The 21,682-nt window shown below is 38.2% G+C and overlaps 1 protein-coding gene across 8 annotated transcripts in view; it reads left to right on the top strand.

Annotated features, from left to right (window-relative positions):
- Positions 1–21,682, top strand: part of EPHA6 (EPH receptor A6) — a 524,480-nt gene that overhangs the window by 326,520 nt on the left and 176,278 nt on the right. For 5 of the 8 annotated variants that reach the window (XM_067466660.1, XM_067466657.1, XM_067466658.1 and 2 more), the window contains exon 6: positions 15,917–16,041. The exons of the other annotated variants lie outside the window; for them this stretch is intronic. In XM_067466660.1, the coding sequence (XP_067322761.1) occupies positions 15,917–16,041 (125 nt within the window). The remainder of the gene's footprint in view (positions 1–15,916; positions 16,042–21,682) is intronic. 8 annotated transcript variants of the gene reach the window in all.

The raw sequence follows: 21,682 nt of genomic DNA on the forward strand, positions 1-21,682 counted from the left end.
TTTTAGTGGGATCTAATTTCTCTAACTATAGCTAAAGCTGTTTTTGAACTGCTTAGGTCAACAGTAAGCTGGGCTAACAGTTGGCAGCTCAGGTCAACTCAAGACTTCAAACTTGCAACTTTTTGGTTGATAGATCTTATAATAGCTGGTGACTTACCAGCTATGCTAAACCCCCAGCTCTATGCATGTAAAATGCATGTAAATGCTCGAAAAATGATTAGAATATAAAATTTCATTATTGTGCAGGTTGATGCTTTCATGATCTTACCAAGTCTAAAAACATGGTGTGCTTCGTAAGTCTAAGTCATGCTCTTTGTAAGAAATAATTTGTCTGGATTATGATATGTCTATTCAGGCAGTCCCAGGTTACAAACAAGGTACATTCTGTAGGTTTGTTCTTAATCATAGAATCAAAGAGTTGGAAGAGACCTCATGGGCCATCCAGTCCAACCCCCTGCCAAGAAGCAGGAATATTGCATTCAAATCACCCCTGACAGATGGCCATCCAGCCTCTGTTTAAAAGCTTCCAAAGAAGGAGCCTCCACCACACTCCAGGGCAGAGAGTTCCACTGCTGAACAGCTCTCACAGTCAGGAAGTTCTTCCTCATGTTCAGATGGAATCTCCTCTCTTGTAGTTTGAAGCCATTGTTCCGCGTCCTAGTCTCCAGGGAAGCAGAAAACAAGCTTGCTCCCTCCTCCCTGTGGCTTCTTCTCACATATTTATACATGGTTATCATATCCCCTCTCAGCCTTCTCTTCTTCAGGCTAAACATGCCCAGTTCCCTAAGCCGCTCCTCATAGGGCTTGTTCTCCAGACCTTTTATCATTTTAGTCGCTCTACTCTGGACACATTCCAGCTTGTCAATATCTCTCTTGAATTGTGGTGCACAGAATTGGACACAATATTCCAGGTGTGGTCTAACCAAAGCAGAATAGAGGGGTGATTTCCCTAGATCTAGACACTATGCTCCTATTGATGCAGGCCAAAATTCCATTGGCTTTTTTTGCCGCCACATCACATTGTTGGCTCATGTTTAACTTGTTGTCCACGAGGATTCCAAGATCTTTTTCACACGTACTGGTCTCGAGCCAGGCATTGTCCTCCATTCTGTATCTTTGCATTTTTCCTGCCAACGAGTTGTATGTAAGTCAGAACAAGTACATTTTAAATGTGACTCCATCCATACACACACACACACATTCATATAAGTTTTGGATAGCTTAGGGAAGGGTTAACACCCCCGTAGCATTAGTTTTGTTGTCTGTGGTATTCTTTAGAAGAGTTTGCCTCACTTTCTGTCCCTGTAACAATTGGATTTTGAAATTTTTGGATGTTGTGGAAACAAGGATTGCTGATAAAGCTTCAGTGAAAATGTCTTTTTCCCATGATAAATCTTACAGGGGTGAATGTCCCTTCCTAGAGGCAGATCTCCTCTCACTTCCTATTGTCTCACCCCTGTTTGTAACACGGAGTTGTTTGTAAGTTGGATGCTTGTAACTGAGGGACTGCCTGTAGAAGTGAGGTATGTAGACTTTATTATGTGTGTGAAGGAGAGCGTGCCTACATTTTGAAGTCTGTGTGACATGATGGTCTTTCACAAGAATTGTGTAACTGCATATATATATATATATATATATATATATATATATATATATACATACATACATACATACATATATATATATAAGAGAGAGAGATTATAATGCTCTCTAATGTTGTGTGGTTTCTGACTGTATGGCCATGATCTCTAGCAGCATTTTCTCCTGGCTTCTCATGGCTTCATAGTTTAAGACATTCTGAAGGGAAATGTTGATATTAGATCTGCCTACCAAACAGCCACCTTTAGTCCCACTTTTGTGGAAAGTAGGATAGAAAAGAATATTATAATAACACTGCTTTTGAACAGTAAAGATTCTAGTTAGAAGCAGATTAACAAATATGAGGCAAAAAACCTTCAGTTCCTCCACCAAGAAATGTGGTGAGGAAAATTATTTTCGTTCCTACTTCATAACTGTAATTTTGCTACTGTTATGAATTGTAATGTAAATATCTGATATGTAAAATGGTGGGGTTGGGGAGCGGGAATTGATTTTGTCATTTGGGAGTTCTAGTTGCTGGGATTTGTAGTTCTCCTATAGTTCTCCTACAATCACAGAGCATTCTGAAGCCCACAAATGATAGAATTGTACCAAACTTCCCACACCAAACCCCCATGACCAACAGAAAATACTATGTCTTCTGATGGTCTTTGGCAACCCCCTCTGACATCCCCTTGCGACTCCCCCTGGGGTCTCGACCCCCAGGTTTAGAAATGCTGTTCCAGACATAGTTGCAACCTCTGGTAATTAGCACATTCTAACATCCAGCCTCAACATCTTGGCACATTCTAACATCCAGCCTCAACATCTTGGCACATTCTAACATCCAGCCTCAATGTGTTAAATTTCTTCATTAATTATACCCATACATTACCAAACAATAGTTTCAGTAAGTGTAGGAAAAATAGTCTTAACTCCAGTCATAATCTGGAGCCATGATTTTGGAAATGTGTGTAGCATTTCTTCCATATGAAATTCATCAAGCATTTATTACTGACTAGCTGTGCCCTGCCACGCGTTGCTGTGGCCTTTAGTAAGAGTTTTGAAGTCTCTGCCTGGCCTCTCTTCCTTCCTTCACTCGCCCTCTTTCCTTCTTTCTCTCTCTCACACTCCTTCCTTTCCCCTCTTTCTCTCTCTCTCTCTCTCTGGCATCCCTCCTTCCTCCCCCTTCTTTATGCTTGTGTGTAAACTTGAGTATCTTCTGTTGGTCATGGGGGTTCAGTGTGGCATGTTTGCCCCAATTCTGTCATTGGTGGGGTTCAGGATGCTCTTTGAGTGTTGGTGAACTCTGAATCCCAGTGACTACAACTCCCAAATGTCAAGGTGTATTTCCCTCAAACTCCATCTGTGTGGATATTTGGCCGTATTGAATGCTTTGGTCCGGATCCATCATTGTGTCTTCAAAGTCAGCCCCTCCCTTCTTCCTACCCCTTCCCTCCCTGACTCACTCCTTCCCCCCTCCCACCCCCTCCGGAAAGACACGTCCCCTCCCTTCGCCCCACCCCTTCCCTCCCTGATTGACTCCTGGAAGGAAAGGGGTGGGGCGAAGGGAGGGGACGAGTCTTTCCGGAGGGGGTGGGAGGAGGGAAGGAGTGACTCAGGGAGGGAAGGGGTGGGGAGGAGGGAGGGGGCGACTTTGAAGACACGCCCCCTCCCTTCGCCCCACCCCTTTCCTCCGTGACTCACTCCTTCCCTCCTCCCTCCCTCTCCGGTTAGACACACCCCCTCCCTTCGCCCCACCCCTTTCCTTCCAGGAGTGTCTCAGGGAGGGAAGGGGTGGGGCGAAGGGAGGGGGCGTGTCTTTCCAGTGGGGATGCGGCGCGGCGAGGCTTGGAGTGTGCGGAGCGGGGCTTGGAGGCAACGTGGGAGGAGTAAGGTGAAGAAGGGGGTGGTGGGAAGGAGGCGGGGGGAAGTTGCGTTGTTTGTGTGTGTGTGTGTGCCGTGGGGAAGTGCGGTGACGTTTCCGCGCTGGGCGGGGCGAGGGAGGGAGGGAAGTGCGTTGGCAGTTCGGCCATGTGTGTGTGCGCGCTGGGGACTTTGCGCCAGTGCGCATGCTCAGTTGTTTTGCCGTTTTTTCTGTGTGTGGTTGTGTTGTTTTGATTTCTGACTGGATTAATTTGTACCTAGTGGGTTGTCCTTGGGGCATGGCAATTTTGGTGGAGTTTTGTGGAGGGGTTTTAGAGTTTTGCTTCCCCGTTGGACGCCAGTAGGAAATTTATAGATATAGATTAGTCATCAGGAGAGAAATCTTTGGCTAAAATTCCTTAATAAATCATCAGTTTCTAATCATGAAGATTTGGCAAGAAAATAGTTTTTCAGCTGGCAAACCGGCCCTTTCATAATTTTTTTTAATGTGCCCGTTATAGCAAATTTATATACCACATGGTAGATTGAATAAAAACTAACAGTAAATAAATATTATGTGTAGGGGAATATTTGGTAACCTAATTAAATTTATACACATATTTGAATACATTTTTACATATTATTAGACATTTTGAGTCAAGGTGCAGGTTCTTACCCACAAAGCCCTGAACGGTTTGGGACCCGCCTACCTACGTGACCACATTTTTGTGTACGAACCCACACAATCTCTTTGATCATCTGGAAAGGCCCTGCTCGCGCTCCCGCCTCCTTCGCAAGTGTGATTGGTGGGGACGAGGGAGAGGGCCTTCTCGGTGGTGGACCCCCGACTCTTGGACTCACTTCCCAAGGACATCGGGCATGCCCCAACATTGGCAATTTTTAGGAGGAGCCTGAAAATGTGGCTGTTCCAGTGTGTCTTCCCAGAATAAGGAAAATTCCCAGCAATATGTCCTCAGAATGCACTTTACTATTGATTTAGGATGCACTACGCTCCCTCATTTCTTTTAAAACCCTATACCAGATATATCCGAACTTTTTCATGCCCAGCGTTTATTTTTTAAATTTTAAACTATTACATTTGTGCCAGCCATAGGTTTTTAAATCCTTGTGTGTTATTGTTTATTGGTTATTGTTTATATGTGATTTATATTAATTCTACTATATTTGTTGTTTTGGTTATTGTTTTTTGTTTTTATTTATGTGTTGTTGGGCTTGGCCTCATGTAAGCCGCCCGGAATCCCTTGGGGAGATGGTGGCAGGGTATAAATAAAGCTTTATTATTATTATATTGTTATTATTTTCCCATTTGCCTTGTGATCTATTGCACTACTGGTTTTGCAACTTTTACATAGTATGGAACTATGTTCTACAAGCAGAATATTTCAGAAGTCGAGTATTCTACAGTTCTATTTTGCACAAATGAAATGGCAGCAATTCACACTGGTCAGTATAATATAAATAGAAAAGATACACTAAATATGGAGAAATAAAGATTGAAAAATAGTATTACATAACCCTGAAAAAAATCCTGGATCGATAAGAAACTTCACAAAAACTGGTTCTGCTAAAATTTTGCTCATGGGTTTTTATTTTCATTTTGTTTTGCAAAATGACCCACAAAATTAGTGCAGAAAAACTATTACTGGATTTTATATTCAGAAAACACTGTGGGGGTTTTTGCAGGAAAAAAATGTACAAATTTTGCACAGAGTAAGCCTTGAGCAGCAAATAGTCTTTAAAAACTGCACAGTTGTCCAAGAATTCAAAGTGAAAATTTCTAAAATTACTCAAAGATTTCCTCAAGATTGAAAATAGTGAAGTATTATTATCTCTAGAAATATGATGTCAACATTTTTAAAATATTATAAGAAAGTATATTACAGATGCCATTTCCATGTTTGAGAAGTCTGAGGATGCCATAGATGCAGGTGAAATGTCAGGAGAGAATGCCTCTAGAACATGGCTATATAGCCCGAAAAAACCTACAACAACCCAATACATACCATGCTATGTGTGTGTGTGTGTGTCAATTATTTAGTAATGTGTGGATGATATATGACAAGAAGAAGAAGAAGAAGAAGAAGAAGAAGAAGAAGAAGAAGAAGAAGAAGAGAAGAAGAAGAAGTCTTTATATCCCGGCCCTTCTCCAAAAGGACTCGGGGCAGTTAACAATAAAGCATGTTTCTATAGAATCTTGTCTTAAATCTTGTATTCTCCCTAGAAACTATAGGATCTTGCTTTTAAGATTTTAGTTACAGAACACCTTACTTTCATAAAATTGGTATATATAACATAAACTAAATTAACAGATGGTTTTTGTTGGCCACAATGGCAGTTCATCTTTTGAGGAAATAGATTGATTCCAAAGCCAGCAGTACAGGTTCACGAGCGCAACCTCAAACTGATCATACAATATACATCAGTAAAGTTCTGTTCTGCCTTGAACACTTCTATTCATCTCAAAATGGCTTGTCTTCATTTTAGAACTTAACATTTCTGGCCCAAATCGCCAGGATAAATTTGTTGCTTTCTCGGAGTACACAAATCAAAAATATCAAATGTATATTTCTCATGATTTTTATTGGTACAGACTGTGGATTGCAGTAGCCAGTGCTGACAGGGAGTTAAAGGTCTGATTCAAGGTTTTCAGCAATGATCCAACTTTAAGTTATTGTTTTATCGTGTAATATTTTTATCTAGATTTCCTTCTGTTTTTATTATTGTATATGGCATCGAATATTTGTATTTTATATGTGTAAACCGCCCTGAGTCCCTTCAGGGAGAGAAGGTGAGTTAGAAATATTATTATTTGAAGCACAACAAGATTACTACACAGCAAACAAGATCACTATGCTGGCTTTTGTATTGGATCACACGTCAGACACTTCCCAAGTGTCTGGAACTGTGTAATGTATCAGTGAATAATGTGTGCAGATCCAAATAGGGTGGCCTTTTGCAGCTGGCAGATGGTAATTTTCTCAGTACCAATTGTGTTTAAGTGCAAGTCAAGGTCCTTAGGCACTTTACCCATTGTGCCAATCACCACTGGGGCCACCAGTGCCACCAGTGCCAGAATCTTTGCAGTTCGATCTTTAAATCATTATATCATATCAGCTCTTCCAGTTGTTTCTCTTCAATCCTGCTGTTACCTAGGATTGCAACATCACCAATCCATACTTGGTTTTTTAACATGATCGTGAGGTCAGGAGTATTATGCTGCAAAACTCTGTCAGTCTGAATTTGGAAGTCCCAGAGTAGTTTGATGTGTTCATTTTCTGTAACTTTTTCAAGCTTGTGACCCCACCAGTTCTTTGTCACAGGCAGATGGTATTTGTGGCACAAGTTCCAATGAATCATCGGAGCAACAGTATTATGCCTCTGCTTGTAGTCTGTCTGTGCAATTTTCTTGCTGCAGCTGAGGATGTGATCTATCATTTTGTCTGCTTCCTTGCAGTCTACACTTAGGATCTGTCATTGACTTTTTAATTCTGGTGTTGATGGCATTTGTTCTAATTGCCTGTTCTTGGGCTGCAAGCATCTGGCCCTCAGTCTCCTTTTTCAAAGTTCCATTTGTGAGCCAGATCCATGTTTTTTCTTTGTTATTTTTGCTCAATTTTTCCCGGGAACTGTCCATGGAGAGCTTTTTTTGCCAGTTTTCTCTTCTACTCTGCATTTTATTTTTATGGTATTCACTCTTTGTCTTTTGCACTTGAAGCAGTCTACTACTATTGACTTTTATCAATAATATTCCTTATTATTATTATTACTATTATCACCATCATCTTTTTGGAGAGACCAAGGTATAAGAATTTCAGTGGAAGGCAAACATCAGCAAATCAAGCAATTGATAAGATAGGAAAGACCTGGGGTATACTGAAAAACAGCCAAGTTCTGATATGGACTCATTTGTCTCTTGGTCTTATCATGGCAACCAAGGGAGCTGCAAGGAAAGAATCTTCTTATTTCCATCCCTTTCAATCAACACAAAGGGATAAAGCAAACAGAGTAGAGCATTTTAGGCTCAAGTCTCACCTGGCACTGAAAATTGTTCAGTACCTGAAATTTCATGCCTTTGAAAAGCTAGCATCTCAAGGACAAGAGTATCTAGTCTAACTTTTTGCCAGAGTGACTTCTTTTTCTGAGTATAGGAAGTTTCATTGTGGAAAAGCATTCAACTCTGAAGTCTAAATAGTGTAGCTGAGGAAGAAATGGTTGTGATGCATATTTCTAAAGATGTAATGCTTGTTAGAGAGAAAATTCATAGTCGAGGAATTGTGAGATGCCACTCAAGGAGCAAAGTACACAAGCAGCTAAAGTTAAAAGCAATCTTTTTAAAGGAACTACATTTCTGACAGAATAAAGAAAAGAGCTGTTAACCCTAGCTACCCTGACTGCATAGTACAAGAGAACAAAGAAGTGGAAAACTCCAGAGATGGGCTGGAAACTTGTGAAGAGGTAAGAAGCTTGAGAATATGAGTCTGTGTCATAGCAGAGACTGATAGACTGGCAATTTTTTGTTGTCCTGTCAGGAGATAAAGGTTGGTTATTTTTAAATCTTAATGATCTACTGTTTTCTATCTATTTTTAATGGATCATGTAAAATATTTGTAATATTATAGGTAAGATAATTATACTTTAACTATACGCTTATTTTTTATTTCGGTTGTATTTGTTTTAATTTTATAAATAATCTTGACTCCCGCTTTGAGGGGAAAATAAAAGGTTAAAGAAATAAATGATAGTCATCCAAGTAAAGCTTGGACAGTACTGATAACTGCTATTTTGGGCAGCTGCCAGTGTGGGGACATTCTGACAAATGTAGAGTCCTGCATTGAAATGTGTACCAAGATCAAGTCCTTCCATTGAATGAAAACATCTCAAGCAGATGTGGTGGCACAAACGATGAAACGATGAAGGCAGAAATTGTGTTTTTGTATGGCTGTTAGAGTTTTCAGGTTGTGAGGTTTTAAGCCAATCCTTTCTGACATCGGTGAATTGGAAACTACTTTCATAATGATTAGTTAGTTACCTTTTTACAAAAGCAAGTAATGAGTAGAATCACTGATATAATCAAGTGCTATGGCCCAACAGGACTGTGGTCAACATTTCATTACTTTGTATAATTTCCATGCCAAGAAAAAAATCTTATTACTTTGCCTGCAGATTTTTGAAAATAACAAATGCAACAAATAGTTTTGTGACAGTGCCTTGAAATAGCATTTTTCCTCAACTCAAAAGTGCAATTGACCCTAGACTTAGTTTGTTGCTAATTTATATAAGGTTACTGTTAAACTTCATAGACACTGTAATACAGATGTGAAAATCTAGGCATAGGCCCTTTGTCTAAAAATAATAGTATATAGAAGTACATAAAAGTACATAATTCTTCTGATGATAGCTGCAGTTGCAAAGTTGGAGTGCAGAAGTTGTATAGCACATTTTATAATCAACAATGTTTGGTAATATTTATTTCTAGCTTGCCTTTTGTCTTCATCTTTCTATACATATTGCATCACATGCAAACGTGTTTTCTTTCTGTATTAAATTATTTCACAACACAGTATATGCTAAATTAATTAGAATCCTATTTTTTTCCACAAATGAGTAACATTTGCTGATTGGTTCCAAACATGAATGAAAATTACACTCAACCAAAGTGTAAATATTAATTTTGATTTACAGCTTGGGCCATCAGTGTGCCTTGTAAAGTAAAACAAAAAAAGTACACAAAACCAAAACATTAGTTTGGAAGTTACCAAAATACCTTTTGAATCAGGTCCAAAATATTAACTACTGTCTTTATTTTGATCCCATAGGCTAATTCTTGTGACTGAATATTTTTGTGGATCTCTATAGCAAACCAGTAAGAGGGTCACTTTAAATGACACCATATGTTTATAACCAGATCCTGTTTTGTCCATCAGAATCAACGGTTCCTTCCACACAGCTGAATGAAATCTCACATTTTCTGCTTTGAACTGGAATATATGGCAGTGTGGACTCAAATAACCCAGTTCAAAGTGGATATTGTAGGATTTTCTGCCTTGATATTCTGGGTTATATAGCTGTGTGGAAGGGTCCAATGTCTCATCTCTCTCCAGTAACTCCCCAATATAGCCTGGGCTGGGAAACCCATCAGAGCAGGGTTTTGATGGTATATTGAGTTGCACTGAAACTATGAGGGGCTGACAGTCCCAATTCTATCAACATTGGCTATAAAAGTATACTATTGGATCTTGCCCAAAGGCTATTTTTGTAAATGTAGTGATCTAGAAAAAGGATCATTTAATTCTGTTAGTAATAAACATAATAACACAAAAATGTAAAATAGTGGTGCTCAGAATGGTGGTCTTTGACACAGTGTTGGTCCACAAGACACCGGTTTCCATACAATCACATATTTCTATGAATTAAAGAAACTATTTCAGCCTAACTAGTCAGATTCCTATACTATTCACCTTCTAAAACTCTGCAAGCTTCACAAGAAGGATAATTTTATAGTAATCCAACTTTATAAATGACCAAATAAAAACATGCATTTAAAAACTACAACACAATTAGGAATGAAATGTTTTAATTGGTCTATTTGGCAATTTCCTGTGGGGAATGGGGAGATTAAATTCTGGATTGTCTTGTACTTGGATGGTTACAAATATATTCTTAAGTAATTGGGCCATCTATGGTTTCTGTGCATGTTGATAAAATGCCTTGTCTGATGTCTTCATCTGTTAAAAAATCAGAAACTGTAGTATTCCATTGTCTCTTCATGCTTTAAAGTCTTTTCTGAACTCCCCACCTCTTGGGGAAGGCGGGGCAGGAAGAATCACTAACTATATCTCATTCCCTTCCTTGACAAGGTAATTGGTTTGATGGATAATGGGTATGCAGTGTATATAATGTGACTTTGGCAAGACATTTGACAATTCCAGATGGCATTCTCAAAAGTAATTGGAGAATTGTGAGTTAGCAGATGGCTGCAGCAAGGTAACAAATTCCACAGGGTAGTCATGTTAGTCTGTTGTAGCAAAAACAACAAAGAGTTTGGGTGGCACTTTAAAGACTAGCAGATTCATTGGATTATAAGTAAGAGGCCACTTCACCAAATGCCAAAAGTATTATTCTCTGTTGTCAGATATGTATATAAAGTTATATACATATATAGGTACAAAAGGAAGCCATTTTTAAAAGGAAGCCAAAAGACCACAATTTGGAACAAAGGTAATTGATCTGCGAAACTTCTATTTCAAGGCCAAAGTTATGATTAACATACAATTACTTAATCAACTATTTATTTTTCTGAATATACTTAATATAATAAATCAAAAGACACAGTCAAATGTCAGCTGCATAGATTTTTTTAAAAAAAAATCTAGTTCAGCAATCCTCCCTTTACAATATTTTTCCATTTGGTGACTTCAGGACTCTGTTGAATAGTCCTAAGAGACTGAAATAGTTTACTATTTTCTTACTTCTTGCATTTTATGTTATTTTATACCTGGCAGTCACAGCATGTAAGATGTTAGAGCATACATGTCAAACGCAAGGCCCGTAGTCTGAATCTGGCCCAATCCATCATTTTATGTTGCCCACCAGGCGTTCAATGCCAGGGCAGCATAGCTACATGTATACATTCTTACAATTATAAATGGTTCTTTGAAGGCAACAATAAGCCTCATGTGGCCCTTGATGAAAATGAGTTTCACACCCCTGTGTTAGAGGATGGGCAGCATAATAATTCTTCATCAATGATATGACGAGGAGTCTTAATTTTGAGTCCTAAGTACACATATCGACATAGGGGTTGTTTCACAATTCATTGAAGCGGGCACAAGAATTGCAAAAGGGGAATTGACCTCAACCTGCATTGATATCCCTCTAGACCACGGATGTCAAACATATTTTCACCAAGGGCCCCACTGGCCTTATGGCTGCCTTCAAAAAGCCATTCATAATTGTAAGAGTATAGAAATATAACTATGTTGCCCTGGTATTACAAGAGTCAAGGGCCACATAAAATGATGTGACAAGCCACATTTGGCAGGTCTTGCATTTAGCACACATGCTCTTTTAACTGACAACAAAAAAATCTACACTTTAAATATAGTCATGTCTGCTGTGCTATTTTTAACATTTTTGTCTGATGAAGAAGCCAATGAAGCATCAAAAGCTTGTATGATGCATTTTAGTTGGCCAACAAAGGTGTGGGTTATTTTTTTGTGCGTGGACTTGGAATGTTGTTGTATTTTGCTGCATGGTGAAACCTGGAATATGTTGTTTTACAATTTACAAGTTTTAAAAATTGATAGCAAGATAAATACCTCCTCCTCCTCTTCCTCCACCTTTCAGTCTCGTTCTCTTTCTCCCTGTCCTCCTTCTTCCTCCTTTTCTTCTTCTGCTGCTAGAGTTTTTACTACCAGCCACTGACATCTACCATAGTGCCTTGAAAGACTAGCCATTAAGTAAGATGGCATGTGCCATACATCTGCTACTTTTACAGAAGGCAATGAGGACAGTTTGTGTATTTATTTATTTATTTATTTGTCGTGTCAGGGCAACCAGTCAATTGTATTACATTTCTAATCGGACAAAGCGAACAAACAGACAAAATACAAAATTTGCAAGTTTGGTAGTTGATTAAATGTCCTTTGAATGAGGACAGTTGACAATACACGTTATACTAAATGAGTCATACTTTTAGAAATTTAATTATCTATAACTATGATGCATCACAAAAAGGGAGCAGAGTTCCCTAGTTACAACCTGCCCCTCCCCAGGCTCCACTACCATGTGGGTGAAAGTTGTTTCAGAAAGGTCATCTCTTGAAATGGATACTCCTCCCTACATGTTGCAATCTCCAAATAATAATGAGCAAGACCACAATATGTAAAACAGGCCTCGCTACTTGTGCTAAATTAAGCAATCACAACATGCATTTCGACCCACATGATTCTCCATATAACGTGCTTTCTTGTAAAGCAGGAATGGGTGTCATATGGTCTTCCTGATGTTGTTGGACCACAACTCTCAGCATTCCTCCTGCAAGGTCCAGGACTTGCAGTACAACAAAAAATGGAAGACTATATTATTTTCTCTCTCATTTAAAGTATTACAATGTCTTGTAATGTTTATTACAATATAATACATTTACAATATTATAAATAACAATAATACAAAACTAATCTATTACCAACATTTGTACTACTTACTTAAATGTGCCTCCTCTGCACACACAAAAACTGCACTATCCTTTATTTCTCCTTCCCCCTACATATAAAAAAAGAAAAAAGAAAGATATTACCTATATTGACTTGACTCTAGAGCACCATCAATTGTAGTGCACACTTCAATTTTGAGGTGAAAATTACAAAAAAAATTGATTTGCTGGAGAAGCAAAGAGAAGTGGCCCCCTTTTGCCAAGCAAGGCTGGCAAGTTCACCAGTCTCAGCTTTGTGGAGGGGGGAGAGGGTGGCTTCTCAGCCTCTTTGCTGGAGGCTAAGGAGAACGGGGCTTGGGATGGAGGAGGGACCCCCTTCTCCTTAGCCTCTCAGCTGGGAAACAAAGAGAAGCAGTGTCCCTGACTTGGCTGAGGGATGTGGTTTCCCAACTAGGCTCTTTCATGGTCTGAATGAGCCCATTTGGTTAACTGCTCCTCCTCCATTCACCAACCTTAACCTGACGGAGGGCCACAGGCATCTTTTGGAGTGAAATTCTAATGTGTCCTTGTATATATCACACATCTCCATTTTGGCTAAGCAATTAAGCCAAAAAAGCTGTGTATTACAATTGAGTAAATATGGTAATATTTACTTAGTTTGTATTAAAATTTCTAAATGATTAGAAAACACGAATCACTGGGCAATTTAATACAAATAAATCTACACTTTTTAAAAACACCATGTATTTAATTTAGACAGACTAATTATATTTCACATTTGTCTCCCCCTTGACAGTTGGTATTGAAAAATGGAATTTACTTATAGCAATTAATTTGTTGGCTCACTTCTGTTTTTAAAGATTTATACTATTGCCTTCTGGTGCAAAAACATTAAAGATAGGTTACAACAGTTTAAATTTTTGAAAACACTACCCTTCATTTTGTTAAAAAAATGTATATATTGCCATAATAAAAATGATACAATTTGTAGAGCCTGATTGTCTGAAACATGTATAGTTTGTATTTTTTTAAACTGTTTCTAAAAAGATTTGTATTTACTCATATAAAAGGCAATGAAAGAAGTATTTAGTTTTATTACAATTGTAATTCTGGAGTCCAGACCTACCTCGAATTACACCTGGGCTGTAGAGGAGATTGGTAGATATAGCAAGGGACAATGGCACACACAGCAATGAGCCACTGGAATATTGGTGGACTCCTGGAAGTGGCTCAAATAACTAGTAATTCAGGATTGGTTTGACCATCAGTAACAAGTAGATTAGACAGGCTAACCTGATTGTGAAAGTTTTCATCAGGTCCACCTGTTTTCATATAATTGCTGCTTTGGGAATGATCCCTCAGTCAGCAGTTGAGTAGCTTCCTCACCTGTTGTCCAGATTGCGATTACACACATAGCTTTGTCACAACATTGGTGGGTTGGACATGAGACTAGATAAAAATGGAGGGAATTGGCATGGCTCGGAGGCATGGTCCAACTCAATATCAGTAATCAGGGAACTTCACAGTGGCTTATAAGGAGCCATGGTGGCACAGTGGGTTAAATCCCTGTGCTGGCTGAACTGCTGACCTGTAGACCTGAAGGTCGGTGGCAGGCCCGTAGCCAGGATTTCGTTTCGGGGGGGGGGGGGGGCTAAAAAATTTCAGGGGGGGTTTCGGGGGGGCTGAGTTTCGGGGGGGCTGAGTCTGAGTGAAAGAGGGTCTAGCCTAGCAAACCTTTTGTATAATTACCCCAATACCCCCATGCATATGGGATATATTGAGTATGGTGATCAGATCATGATATGAATAAACATAACCGTTTAAATAATGCACCAGTAAGGCCTTTTCGCGAACCACCATGAGAATTTCGGGGGGGGGGGGGGCTGAAGCCCCCCGAGCCCCCCCCCCCCCGGCTACATGCCTGGTCGGTGGTTTAAATCCACAAGACGGGATGAGCTCTCATCTGCCAGCCCCAGCTTCCCATGTGGGGGCACGAGAGAAGCCTCCCACATGATGGTAACATATCCAGGTGTCCCCTGGGCAACGTCCTTGCAGACAGTCAATACTCTCATGCCAGAAGTGACTTGCAGTTTTCTCAATTTGCCTCTGACACAATAAAAAAACAGTGGCTTATGTCTGTGTGTGATTCCAGTCTGTCACTCTCTGAATGCCAAACGATAATTAGGCTGCAGGATGAAAGTCTGCTTGAGTAGCAGTCAGTTTGATTGGTCAAAGTATCTATGCCCCATGCCCAAGCCAACTTCTCAGCTGTGATCAATAACAGTTGTGGCCTGATTAACCAACGTAAATTTTGTGGTCATCCTTGGCAAGCTCAACAATTCTTCACTATTGGGAGCTGTAAAGAGATTTAAACACTCAACAGCTATCATACACACAAGGTTGCTTCATTCAAGACATTCTTTACAAAGTAAGTGTTGTACAGATATAATAACAAATATAATAAGTAGCACTTCAGAAATGACACATGTGAACAAATCTTGAAAACTCCCATTCATTGCATCTTATACAACAAAAATGAAATATGCATAATAATTAAATAATGATTTATGTTTGATTCACCTAACTTGAAAATGTTTACAGTAGCCCAGGATTCTCAGTGTGTTGGTAGACCTTTCCTTCCCATTAATTCCAGAGGAGGAAGCTGTTCTATTTGACTAAATGGTCTTGCACACATACATCATTATATACTTCTGTATCAGCATTTATATTGTAACCAGGTTTGGGTGGAAGCCATTACAAATAACTGCAATTAATACTTAGTTGGGATTGGAATTAAACATACAACTAATAACTTTTTAAAAATATATTTTCAAGAATTTGTAGGAACCTTGGCTCCTTTGAATAATTTTCTAAAGCAGTCCAAATACTTTTTAAATTGATAAAAATATATAAACAATTGTAATCTCCCACACTATTTCACAATATTCCAGGAGTAATGTTACCTATTTATTTCTCTTTTTTAACTTTATAAATGAGCAGTCTGTCAAGAAAAACTCAAAATGTAGGCATAAAGTATAGTAAACCTGGGGCATTGGAGTACTCAAATGCAATTTACTTGCTAAGTTACATAGCAACAGATTTCTGGAATAGATCTATATAATTTTTTAATGGCAAGTTTAGTAATGCATAGCTGTGAATTCCCTCCATGATCCAGTATCTCGAATCTGTCAGTGTGATCCGGATTATCTACTTTGGACATCACCCCAAATTACTTCCTTTTTTATATCCTAAATATGTTGCATTGTCTTTAACCTATAGTTATCCTTTTCATTTCAGCTCCGTCCTTGATAGGTATGGTCAGAAAGGACTGGGCTTCCCAAAACAGCATTGCCCTCTCATGGCAAGAGCCTGATTTTCCTAATGGAGCCATTCTGGACTACGAGATCAAGTACTATGAGAAAGTAGGTCTTGACTAAAATGAAATAAACCCCTCAAAGCACCATGTTATTATATTTCCCCTCTTTTGTAGATTGTAATATAGCCTATATGTGTTTATTAAAATAATAATAAATCATTATTTATTTAGTGATTTATTAAAATAATTGGTCTCCATTGTGTATGGCTGTTTTCACTATATCTGGCCAGTTGTTATTTTATGCCTGGCTTTCACACATAGTAAAGTGGTCTCAAACAGTTTTCTATATTGTTAGCACATAAAATGAGATCTAAGTGTTTGGAGAAAAGTTCATAACTACTTCATTACAGATAAACACACGTGGTTTGACAGGGAACAAGGATATCTACCAGAGCAAAAGTTGTAATGTGAATCAGTCATGCTTCCAATTTCTCTTTATTCTGTCACTTATGGGAGAATAGTGAAAAAAAATCCCATCATCTCAACAGTGACAGTAATGAACACTGATAAATCTTTATATCCTGCTTGCAAAGTGCCTTTTTGTACAGAGAATGCTAAGCATATAGTGTTAGTTATGCTGTTGAGATGGTTTGTACATATTGCTAAAGCAAGCATTCTCTGACATTAATCCATCAATATTTCAAAACTGGATTTTGTCTCTGAAAGAAAATGACCATTTCCATGTTGCAGATCTCCTTAAAAAACTGGTGAAACAATAGTCAGAATAGCTGAGATATACAGCACAAAACTGAAGTCCAGTGTCCTGTTATCAGCAGAATCATTGATAAGCTTGGTGTCAGGACTTCCAATCATATTTGTGAAAGTGGACCTACACTGCCATATAATGTAATTTCATATTGCACATTAACTACACTGAACTGGATTATATGAGTCTACACTGCAGTGTAATCCAATGCCATATAGACCAAGTTGTGTGACTATAATGCAGCTAATCGGCATTGAACTGTGTACCATATAGCATCTGTGGCAATACCTTAGCACTGAAGACTTGTATAGCTGATGGAACATGATGTACACCTTTAACAAAAAAGAAGGATGTAAGTGACTTGATACTTCTCTAAGTATTTGAAATAGCATTGGTAGATTGAGCTTTCCAGGAGCCCAAGGCTTGAAAAATCACTCCCAAATATTTATAAGTTTTTACCTTCTCAATTGGATGATGATTTATTTGTCACTTATGTATACTCTGGTTCTTAGTAAACACTAGGATTTTGGACTTATTCTGGTTAATAATTAGCTTTTTAGTTCTGTAATGACTACCAGAGCATTTTGTAATCACCACAAGCCAATGCAAGTTAAAGAGAGAAATACCACATCATCTGCATAAAGGAGGGCTGTCAAGGGTCTTCCTGCTAGGTTAGGAGGATGGAAATTTGAATCAGAAAGACTCTTAGCTAAAGAGTTAATGTAAATATTAAACAAAGGAGGTCCTAGCACTCATCCTTGTCTTATACCTGCATATGTTGGGATGGCCTTGGTCAAGTGGCCTACCCTGTTACATCTCACTTTCAAACATGTTTTCACATAAAGGTTACAAATCAAAATCAACAGATGCCTGTCAAGATTAGTTAGCTACAATTTCTGCTGCAACCTGTCTCGGGGAATCATATCAAATGCAAACTTAAAGGCATTGAAGGCTGTATAAAGGGCTCCCTTGGTCCTAAATGAATATTAATCTATAAGATGGTATAAAACTATACCATGATCTCCATTAGAGTTTCCTAGTCTAAAATTTGCCTGCTTGTCTTCCAGAAGGTTTTCCTCTTCCATCCAGATTGATAGTTTTTGAAGGAGGTGATGAGCATACAGCTTTCCGATTACACTTAGCAAGCTAATAGCGAGCCCCCAGTCTTTTGGTATACATACAAACCGATCTATGCACGTGAATAATGCTGCTAGGACTGGGGCCCACCAACTCTTATTTACTATAAGCATCTAGGGAGGGATGCTGTCATCGATATTGTTTGTTCAGTTCTACTTGTTTTTGTCTGATCTGTTGATTGTAATGAATTATTCAAATGGGACTGAAACTGGAAAGGAGAAAGCCCTTTGGTGTGGAGAGGATCAACTCTAGCCCATAATCATATACATATGCAAATGGCTCTTGCTGCATTTTTGTGTGTTTGCGTTTGAAAAAATAATAACGTATTGCACATTAAATTAGTATAAGTTATTGGTCTAAGCCCATTTTGAATCATTTTGACTTAATTTAGGAAATTAACAAAAGGAAAGATAACTCTTTTCCTCTGAAAAGTTATTCCAAAGGATCAGAGGACCTCCCAACAATGTAGGATGGTAGAATCTTGTGGGAATTTAGCAGTTGTCCTATATTGGGCTGGAATTCTAACATGTTGACTTAAAGAAGGTCAAAATAATAAGGTTTTCTTTTTTTTTATCCCTTGGTCACCCTATGAACCTTATCTCATCTACATTGTTCATAAGTGCCTTTCCCAATATTCCAGATGGGCTTGTGAGTGGGTGGAGAGAATGTGGCTACCACTGGTTGGAGATAATATGAAATTACCTTTCTATTAAGTTCCTTATTTGTCTGAGGATCCAAGCTATTGAGTCTTTTTGACTTAAATCTATTTTTTGACTCAGTCATAGTATATTGATTATCTTCATTTTCTGCAGGCTTTACTAATGATTTTGAAGTGTCCTTTCTCCATGCTCTTGTCAAAGCAGTTCAGTTAACAACCTGTTATTTTGTATTCCTTACTGAGCACTTAATAGCTTTATAGTCTTTTGCAGGAATACACCTGCTACTCATAAAAACCTTTATGTTTTAGTAGATATTTTACTCAACTGATACATCATGTATTTGCAGTGACCTTGTACAAACTGTTATTTTCTTAATGATAGCTCTCAGTTTTTCATCAAAAACCTGTTCAAGACTTTTATATCAGTATACCATATTAGCAGAGATGTGCTTAAAAGTAAGGAGACATTTCAAAGTAAATATATCATTCCATAACTATATACACGTGTTTACTACATCCTCACAGTCTGTTTGGGATTTCGTAGGTACTATGTACATGCACTAGAGCATTTTCTAGTAGTGCTGAATTACAGCAGATTTCTATTGTTCTCTGGCTGTTGTACTTACATGTGTGCTAATTGTGCCCAACTTCTAGTTAGATACAGCAGGATTCCTCCTCAGGTATTCCTTGCTGGCACTAAAACAACAAGCCTCTTTCTGTAAAACATTAATGTGGCTTACCGTCTGGAATTTGCTGGCACAGAATTGCATTAGTTTTCAAGGCCCAGTTTCTTACGCTCTCCCTTTCTCTCCTGTTCCATCTCTGAAAATGTTCTGCAATGATACATTAATGCAACTCCCCATACATACATGCATACATTAATGTCATTAAATTTCTGCCTATAGTAATACTTGCAAAGACATATGCCTGCATATATATGGAAATGACCTTTTGTAAACTGTTGCTTATGTGTGCCTTTAAGTCATTTCTGACATATGACAACTATAAGGTGAACTATCACAGGGGTTTCTCGGCAGGAGTTGTTCAGAGTGCATTTGCCCTTGCCTTCTTCTGCACATGAGACTTTCTCATACCCAACCAATGGGTTCCCAAGGCCAAGCTGGGATTTTGAAATCTGGTCTCCAGTGGTTTGAGAGTTCTAGTCCAACACTCAAACCACTACGCCACATTGTAAACAAGACCACTGTTAAACTATTACATCATCTTACATTTTGCAAGTCAATGATGAACTACATTCAGTTGGAAATTGTGTTGTTAGACTGCAACTTCCAGCATTCCATACAATTGACCATTATGGTTAGCCTCATCACACTAGATCATGGATCCACTTTAAATCCTGTGTCTGTCTCCTGCAGAATTCTGGGGTTTGTAGTTTAATGAGGCCCAGGATGTTTCTGGCTGAACAATTTAAAGGCCCCTTCCTAAACTACAAGCCATGCAGGAAGCAAGAAACTGGATTTAAAGTGGATCAATGCTCTAGTGTGATGAGGTGGTAAGACTCTGGGACTGAAGTGTCATATGATAACTTACCCTAGACTATATCATTTCCTTTTGTACTTCACTGGAATTCACTTACATAATCAAAAATATATATATGACAGATCATGCATCTTCAACCTCATGGCTATTATGTTAATCCACAAAAGCTACATTTGTGAGTCTTTTATTTAATTGTGAACCTCTTACCGGGACTGAAATAATAGAGTCCCAGCCATATTGGAAACCCTTTCTACAATAAAATATTTAGAAGATATCTTCAGTCACTGAATTGTGGAGGAATTCAGTATGTCAACTGTACTAGATATTTAACTGTGAAAAATATTAATAGTGATCGCTTAGAGATTTAAAGTACTAAGGTCATACAAATAAAGATTTTTTTTATAGCCAAGAAAAAGAAGCCCAAATTTATAAGATCCCAGAGATTACACAGACAATGGAGGTGAATACTCTCAAATCAATACTTCTGGTATTTTAAGCACGTTGCAGAATGAGATTGTCATTATCTTCAGGATTGCTTTATCTCCTTTTGTTCATGTCAGTGGGAATTGAGATTAATGCCATCACCTGCATTATTTTGGACCAGATTCATAAGCATATAGAACATAGCATTTGACATATTGATTCTGAAGCTTTCAAATAGGAAAGAAGTGTTGTTGGAGCATTATATGGCAGATGAAAAAGTAGCAATCAATATTTGAGCATTTCAGTATGTTTTTTCCCCCAACATAGACTTTCCACCTTACTAATTCTGGTTGAAGTTTGTTTTAAAGCTGATTTAAGGCATGAGCCTGACCTTTCAGCTTTATTGAACCTTACAAATTACATCTACTTTCATCTTTAGCACCTGTTCTTAAATTCTTCGTTTGAGGTCCCACCAGAAATAGATTTAATAATTTGTTATCATAACTTTCATATATCATATATGATAAATTACTATTCTGCTAGAAAGAGTAACAAGTTTATAAATACCTTTTTCAGCCTTCTCAGTTTCTGATTGTTCCCCATTTCTACTTTCTCATCAAGATTTCTCTCTTTCTTTTTATTGGAAATATAATCCAATTAAAGTGATATTTCAGTGGAATTGACCCTGCTCAATTATTTGTGTGTATTCTTTATCATATTTGTGGCAGCTTTGCTAAGGCATTGGCTGGAAATTAAATCTAAAACTTCCAAAGGGCGAAATGCATATTCATGATTTCAACCTGATTTCAAGCAACAAACTTCTTTTCCAGAGTACAGAGGGGAGCAAAAAACATGTGATTTATTATCCCAATATACTTTGATAATCTTTGCTGTGAAAAACTATTGCAAGCAATTTTAATTAAGGAAGCCAGTATTTAATATTTGGTTACCATGGCCCTATCTGTTACATTAGAATGGATGCCTTGCTTATGAAAGTTAATATTCAATCACGGGCAGAAAAGCATTAGCAATTGTTGAACATCCATCAGGTTAAAAATTTCCCTGAGGAAACCCCATATGTCAACTAGTTATCAAATCTCAACATTCATATATTCAGTGTCTCAGATTATCTATAGACTACTTGTGAACCATTTTGAAAGTATAGTTCTTTATGTGAGCAGAACAATAGCCTCAGAAGAATCTCAACATTTTTTTAAAAAATACACAAAGAAAGAAGAAAGGAAATAGAGCTATGCTTGGTCG

The sequence above is a fragment of the Anolis sagrei genome, chromosome 3 (assembly GCF_037176765.1).
Source record: "Anolis sagrei isolate rAnoSag1 chromosome 3, rAnoSag1.mat, whole genome shotgun sequence".
In the NCBI taxonomy this organism is placed as follows: Eukaryota; Metazoa; Chordata; class Lepidosauria; order Squamata; family Dactyloidae; genus Anolis; species Anolis sagrei.